At 40.6% G+C, this 7,230-nt stretch overlaps 1 protein-coding gene across 1 annotated transcript in view; it reads left to right on the top strand.

Moving 5' to 3' along the window:
- Positions 1 to 7,230, top strand: part of KIF13B (kinesin family member 13B) — a 194,240-nt gene that overhangs the window by 127,850 nt on the left and 59,160 nt on the right. Inside the window, exons 27-32 of the mRNA XM_014592710.2 lie at positions 1,679 to 1,825; positions 2,435 to 2,464; positions 3,926 to 4,025; positions 4,512 to 4,638; positions 5,299 to 5,354; positions 6,983 to 7,107. Of these exons, the coding sequence (XP_014448196.1) occupies positions 1,679 to 1,825; positions 2,435 to 2,464; positions 3,926 to 4,025; positions 4,512 to 4,638; positions 5,299 to 5,354; positions 6,983 to 7,107 (585 nt within the window). The remainder of the gene's footprint in view (positions 1 to 1,678; positions 1,826 to 2,434; positions 2,465 to 3,925; positions 4,026 to 4,511; positions 4,639 to 5,298; positions 5,355 to 6,982; positions 7,108 to 7,230) is intronic.

Below are 7,230 nucleotides of genomic sequence, written 5' to 3'. Positions count from 1 at the left end.
AAAGGAAGCCACCAGGTCCAGAACTCGAACCACAGTTGGCCATGTGGGAGTCCAGCACCCTTAATCACCATGCAACCTGCCGGCCCCTTGATTGTTTATGTTTTAAAATAGGTCATACCATTTATGAGGGGGCTTCAAAAAATTGGTAGGAAAATGGGATTGAAGTACAAGTTTATTTTGGTGCAAGAAAATTTAAAATTAATGCCTAGTTTTTTCATAAAAGGATTTTTCCATAAACTTTTTAAAGACCCTTTATACATTGACTTTGGTAAATTACTTTTTTTTTTTAAAGAGATTTTTGCTCTAGGGTGTTGTGTGCTCACCAGAGAGACAGAAAATGAGAAATCACCCGTGGGACAGGGTGGCCACATTGCAATCCCTTCTCCTCCATTCCCCTCTCGGGATTTTGGGCATGCATACATATATACTTGGCATGAGTTTCAAGCCGCTGAGTCCAACACTTGAACCGCAGGCGGCCACTTAGGAGTCTAGTGCCTTAACCACTACGCCACCTGCTGTCCCCAGTAATCTGGTCTTTAATTTAATATGTCATACATGTTTTTCTACAGCAATATTTAATAACTATATAGTGTTTCATTATAAATACCTCAGTTTATTTAAATAGTTATAATTACTGTGCATTTAATTTATATCTATTTTTTGTTAACTCTTTAACAAAAAAGACTTTAAGATTTTATACATATATATATTTATTTATATACACTTTTCATGTATATGGTTGCTTGTTTATAATCTAACCCTAGAATGTTAAATTGTGTCAAAGAATACCTATATATTTCTTTCAAAGAATTATTTATTTATTATTATTTTTAAATTTTGCTCAGAGAGACAGAGCAAGAGGGAAAATGAGAACGTAAGCTACGTTCTAAGGTTCAGGACTCAAACCAAGGTCAGCCAAGTGGGAGTCCAGTGCCTTAAGCACTGTACTACCTGCCAGCCCCAGGATACGTTTTTAGGTCAAATTGTCTGTAGAAAGCTTGGCACCAATTAAATACCCCCCTATAGCATATGAAATGTTTGTTTCATAAACTATGGACAATACTGAGAATTGCCTTTTATTGATAATTGCTAGAGGCCAGCCTGGTGGTTAAGGTGGCTGAATCCCACATGGCTGACCTCCAGGTTCGAGTCCTGGACCCAGAGGCTTGAAAAACACATTGCATGCTTGTGTGTGTATATTCAAAATTTGAAAAGAAGGGAGAAAGGGCGGAGAAGGGATTGTGGAATGCCCATAGCTATGGGGAGTGCTTTCTAGCCTTTTTTTTTTATCTCTCTAGAGAGCACACACACCCTCTGGCAATACTTATTTTTAAATTGCTAGTTTAATAAGTGAAAATAAAGGTGTTTTGTGCTCATTGTACTTCTTTAACTACCATCAAGTGGAACATTTTTTCCATTTTGTTTGTTAGAATATCTCTCTGTAATGCTCCTTTTCATTGAAAAACTGTGAATTTCATATATATTTTTCCTCTCACTTGAAAGGGGAATTATTTCTCTTGATTAGTTTGTGAATTATCTTAGTACTTAACATTTATAAGGCATGGTGAGATACTCTTCCAAATTAAGTGTTTTTCTCAGCATCAGCCTGTAGGGGTCTCTCTGAACCAAATTTTTAGAAACCAAGGACCTGATTTGAAGACAACTCTCTGTGATCTAGGGGCAGTCCCGTCGAGTTCAAGTTGAAGTGAAGTCTGTGCAGGAGTCTGGGACTTTACCTCTCATGGAAGAATGCATATTGTCTGTTGGCATCGGATGTATAAAAGTTAGACCACTCAGATCCCCTAAAACTCATGAGGCCTTCCATGTAAGTTTCTCTGCCTGTTACGTTCTTGTTGAAAGCCAAAACCAGACCAGAATCTTTTGGAACCTATCAGAAACTGCTTTCTGTGAACTGTGTCCACGGTTTCTGTTTTCCTTTGATGTCCGTTTTTATGGTGGTGTATTTGCCTGGAATGACTGCACCAGTCTACCCTTGGTTTTGCCTAGTACACAGCGAACTGATGGTTAAAACTTCTCACCCTCCTCCAGCTCCTCCCTGCCTAATAGTGATTAACCTCCTCCACATCACCCCGCCCTCTGCAGAACCCCCTACTGGCTTGTAAAGACTATTTGCCAGCAGGTGTTTGATTTCCCCTGGTGAGTGGGGCTGTACACCCAGCAGGGGAAGTATTGTACTGGTTCCTGAAAAGGTCAAAGGAGTGTTCTTCACTTCCCAATGAGAAGCTCAAGATTTCACTCCAACTTCCTCACAGCTCTAAAACTTAGAGTGAGGGTAAGAGTGGGTGGGAGATAAAATCGTATATTTGTTAAATTTGAAAAGAGAAGCTATGGGAAAGATTTAGACTATTTAGCGTAGTCTAGTTCTTGGATAAATAATTACTTTGGTTTTATGTAAGTTTTTTTTTTCTTTTAGGAGGAAGAAGAGGACATGGATAGCTACCAGGTAATTTAGCCATTAACCTCATTAAACAGGCGTGGGAGTACATAGGAGAGTACATAGTTACTTTTGAGTCTTGCTACACTGTTACTTAATAATTAAACAATTGATTTTGATTTATGAATCCGCTTTTCCTTAAAGTAAAACAGAGTGGAGGACATTGAGTGTTGTCTCAGTCTGAGAAGCAGGACACGTTCTGAGCAGGAAGCCATCTGTAACGGCTGTCCTTTTCCTGCCCTAGTGCTTCCCATCGAGGTTCCCTACAGACCCGTTTCTCCAGATCCTCCTCCTTGGACTTTTCACTCTTTGAGTGAAATCACCCACTATTCATTCCTCATTACAATTGTTGGTCTCATCCTGAGCTTTGGGCAAGCCCTACATGTTTAACTTATTTTCCATATTTTATACCAGGTCTCCCTTACCCACCTCCTGAAGTCATGCAGGTGTTAGAGGTTTTGAGATTTTCCTCCCTTTCTTCTCCTAAGCTTTTGCAAGATTTTGTTTGTGTCTGTGGAGTTTCATCTTGTTAGTCATCATGTAGGACTGTCAGAGCTCTTGGAGCCTGATTATATCATCCAGTGTAGTCACTCTCCCGGTTTTGCATCATTCTAATTTGATAGAACTGTCTGCCTTCCTATAAGTCACTGATTAAAGACTTTGTATCAGATAGGGTTAAACATGGTCTCATGGCACAGTAACAGAAACTTCTTTTAAGCTGACATTGGTCAGTTTTCTTTGGATGTGATATTTGATTGGTCTGTGAGTTCATTTAAGTAGATGCCCTGCACATTTCTCCATCTTGTCCATAAGAATGTCATAGGCTATTTGGTTAAGTGCCCTAGTGAAATCCAGATGCACTACCTCTGCAGCATTCCACTGACCTGCCAATCTCATAACCTTATTACCGAAGGAAATGAGGCACGATTGGTGTGTGTGCAGGTGTTGACTGGTAGAGTTGTTAGCCTGTTGATAACTCCTGTCCCCTCTTTCCACACGCTCCACTTCCCCAAAATGCATTAAAACAAACAAGGGGAACATTTACATGCTGTCTGTAACAGCCCAGGGAAACATACAGGAGGCAATATTACAAAAGCTGAAGCATCTGATGGTCTAACGTATATACATTTGAAGATCATTGAGTACTATTTGTGATTTCTGTCCAGCACAGAGACCTTGTAGAAGAGCTGCATTATAAGCACTTGGAGTTCTGTCCCTTGAGCCATTAGAAATAAAAGTGGTCCTAGATACCAGAAAATGCTCTGTTAGAAACAGTCTTTCTCTATAAAATAATGCTTTAAATTCTGAGTTTCTGTTTGAGTTATAGCTGGAGTCAGGTGGTGGTAGTAATAAATTAACTGTGTAATGTTTTGCATTTTAGAAGCACTTAGAGTAAGGCCAGATAGAGCACCCACTGCAGATGCTCTGCCTTGACATTGTGCTGAGTGTGGTTTCTCTGCTGTCTTCCAGGATCGGGATTTAGAGAGACTGCGTAGAAAATGGCTGAATGCGTTAACCAAGCGTCAGGAATACTTGGACCAACAGCTGCAGAAACTTGTCAGTAAACATGGTAAGAATAGCAAGTTGATGCCCCCCCATTAGTGCACAATTAATTCCCAGGGATGGAGAAAGCGTGCGAGTGTCACTGACTCCTTGCTTGTGACATGTCCTTCCACTTACCTTGTAATAATGTCTTGGTGCAGGCCCCTCACCCCACCCTTTACCTTAGAAGAACAACATACAATGCACAAAAGCGCATACCCCTCAGAAATAATTTAAACAGGAAGATGCTGACATTCCTTGTGTGAAATTGCTCTAGTCTTTGACTCTGGGTCAAATCATTTGCATGTTGTCCTTGTAGATGCCCATAAACTGAAAACGGGCCTCTGGAGGGGCACACCTGAGTGGCTCCTTCAGTCAGATTATTTGTTTGTTTGTTTTCAAATCACTAATGGGCTTTCATCAACCTCTAAATGTAGGCAAACTCAGTCTTTACTCAGGAAAAAACACAAATAGCAAATAAGAACTCTGTACTTAATCCTCATTTATGTTCCAGATAAGACAGAGGATGATGCTGACCGTGAAGCACAACTTCTAGAGATGCGGCTGACTCTAACCGAGGAAAGGAACGCGGTGATGGTCCCCTCTGCTGGCAGTGGGATTCCGGGGGCCCCTGCAGAATGGTACGGACCTGACAGTATGGTTTGTGAAGTTCTGAATGCTCGCTAGACCACCTAGACCAGTGTGGATTTTTGTGTGTGCCACAAGTAATGGAAGATTCATAATCGCATATGGGAAATGTTGTTTGAATCGAAGGAACTGTTAAAATCTTTTCGTGAGTTGAGTAACCGTGGCCTGAAACTGTTTTATTAAATAATATTGTTATTGCCCAAAGTGATTAAGCTTTCTGAGAATCTAAATCAATATTTAGTACCAACTGCACTTAGCATTAAAAAAAATAGTTAATATGTTAATTACTTAGGTCATTCCCTTAAAAGACTGTTCGGTCGTAAGAAAATTGCATCTCCATGAGTTTTTGGTTTTGGTGCTGGCTTAAACTGTACTGTCAGCAAATGTTCTGTGCTACTTTATGGAAATTAAAATGGTCAATTAAGCCAGAGAGTGCCCTTAAGGGAACTTCACTATAAACAGGTATGTGTGTCTTACGAGACTCAGGTCTAGTTCAGAACATGGAGTAGCAGTGACAGCTCAGTCTTTGAAACCCATGCCCAGAGTCATTATTGCCTGGACATGTAGGATTTTGGAATGTTTATTAAGGTTCCAAGGCGCATTCTGCTCAGAGCCTGCTTTATTTGAGATGCTATTTGTTCTTCATGTTTTAGGACCCCCGTACCTGGGATGGAAACCCACATTCCTGTTATATTCCTTGACTTAAATGGTAAGTTAGAGGTGTTTTCTGAAGGCTTGCCTCTGACAGATTAGTGCCTAAGTCACACGTAACTCTAACCTAACCAAGTGCATCATTAGGAGGGAGGTTCTGTCTTCCCAAGGTTCGAGTCAGTTTTACTTTTTTCTCTGAGTTCTTGTTTCATCTATTCTTGCACTTGTTTTATGAATAACTTTGATTTTTCTGACATTCCCTCACCCTTATATAAAATGTTTTAAGTCTGAATATATTTTATGTATGCTCTGCCTATAGGAGGAAAAATAAAAAATGAAAAAGTAGATTAAGGAGTTAAACATAAGTTAAAATAAGCAGTTAAATTCCTAAAACTCTTGCAGAAGAGTTATGTATTGAAATGAACTCTCCTAAATAGACAAGCTTGGGTGTCCTCAGTGGCTTTCTTCTCCTGCCCTGCAAGTGAGCTATAATATCTGAGGCTTTTAGCATTCTGTGCCAGATACCATAGATATATTTAAAAAAAAATTTATTTTTTAATGCAAGAGGGTTCATACATGCCCCAGACTAAGAGAGAATCAGAGACAGAGACAGACAGAGAGCCCTCCAGTAGGTCCTGGTCAGGTTGAATCCCCTTTTCTCCATTCCTCCATTCTGTCAGGACCCTGCCATGTGCACCCGTAAACCTAACATGCTTTTCAAGTCTCCAGAGGTGAGATTCCAATCACCACTGGCCATGAGGGACCCAGTTCTCTCCGCACAGTCCTAACCACTGTGTCGTGATGCGGCTCACTTAGCTTAACTACAGACAGACAGTTAGGGAGTAATACTGAGCCAGTGCCGTTTTCTCTCCACGTGATTGGGCGGGAGTTGTTTTTTAATGTTTTTGTTGCAACAAGATTCTATCCTACCTTGTAGTTCTCTTAAACAGACTGAGGGTTACTCTGGCCTATTTTTATATTAAGTTCCCTAGATAGGTAAGGTGTATGTGTGTATGTGTGTGTGTGTGTGTGTGTGTGTCTAGGGAGGGTTAGGGTTAGGATGTGTGCGACAAAGTGGAGAAAAATATTGAAGATGTTAATCTGGGTTGGAAGAGATGGTTAGGGCTTCGTTCAGCCTTATGCATGTGCTCGGTCCCTCCGAGGCCACCTACTAGATGTATTTCTAATGCTCACTCAACAGCGTCAGATGGATGGGCCTTGGGAGGGCCTGGCTTGTGCCTAGGAAGCAGAGGGCCATGGTATAGCCTCTGATTTCAGGCTCATGCGTGGCCAGTTGATCCTTTTGTTAAACTTACCTGTCAGAGAACTGGAATCTCTCTTGCTTGTTATTTCTTCAGTGCACTAAAAGGTGGGGAATTTGGGTTTTAATTCTGTCATTAACATTTATGAGCTAACCTTGGGTAACCTCAAATATCTCGACTTCACTTGCCTTCCATGTAAAATAAGGCATAAAGGTGGCAGATTGGATAAGATAATTTCCTGAGGCACTTCCTGTGTCCAAGGTCCGTGAACTTTGGAGTGGTCATCATCAATGTCATACGATTTCAGAGGAAAAGGGGAATGAAATTTGGAACAAAAAAATAATAATAAGCACATTGAAATCTAGCTAGTAAGAGTTATCCTTCAAAATGATCTCATCATTTAATGGCTCTTCCTTGCTTTTAGCTGATGATTTCAGTTCTCAGGATAATCTTGATGACCCAGAAGCTGGTGGATGGGACGCTACCCTGACTGGGGAAGAAGAAGAAGAGTTCTTTGAACTGCAGATTGTAAAACAGCATGATGGAGAGGCAAGTAGAGCATGCTTGGGAAGATCAGATAAGACGGAGTTTGCTTAGCCTCCATGTGATTTTTTTTTTTTTTTTTTTTTTTTTTTTTTTTTTTTTTTAGGGGGCGTGGCGCCCCCACACAGG

This window comes from Tupaia chinensis, unplaced genomic scaffold (assembly GCF_000334495.1).
Source record: "Tupaia chinensis unplaced genomic scaffold, TupChi_1.0 Scaffold138390_1, whole genome shotgun sequence".
NCBI classification, from domain to species: domain Eukaryota; kingdom Metazoa; phylum Chordata; class Mammalia; order Scandentia; family Tupaiidae; genus Tupaia; species Tupaia belangeri.
The sequence above is the reverse complement of the archived record's forward strand: the minus strand, read 5'-3'. Positions and strand labels throughout refer to the sequence as shown.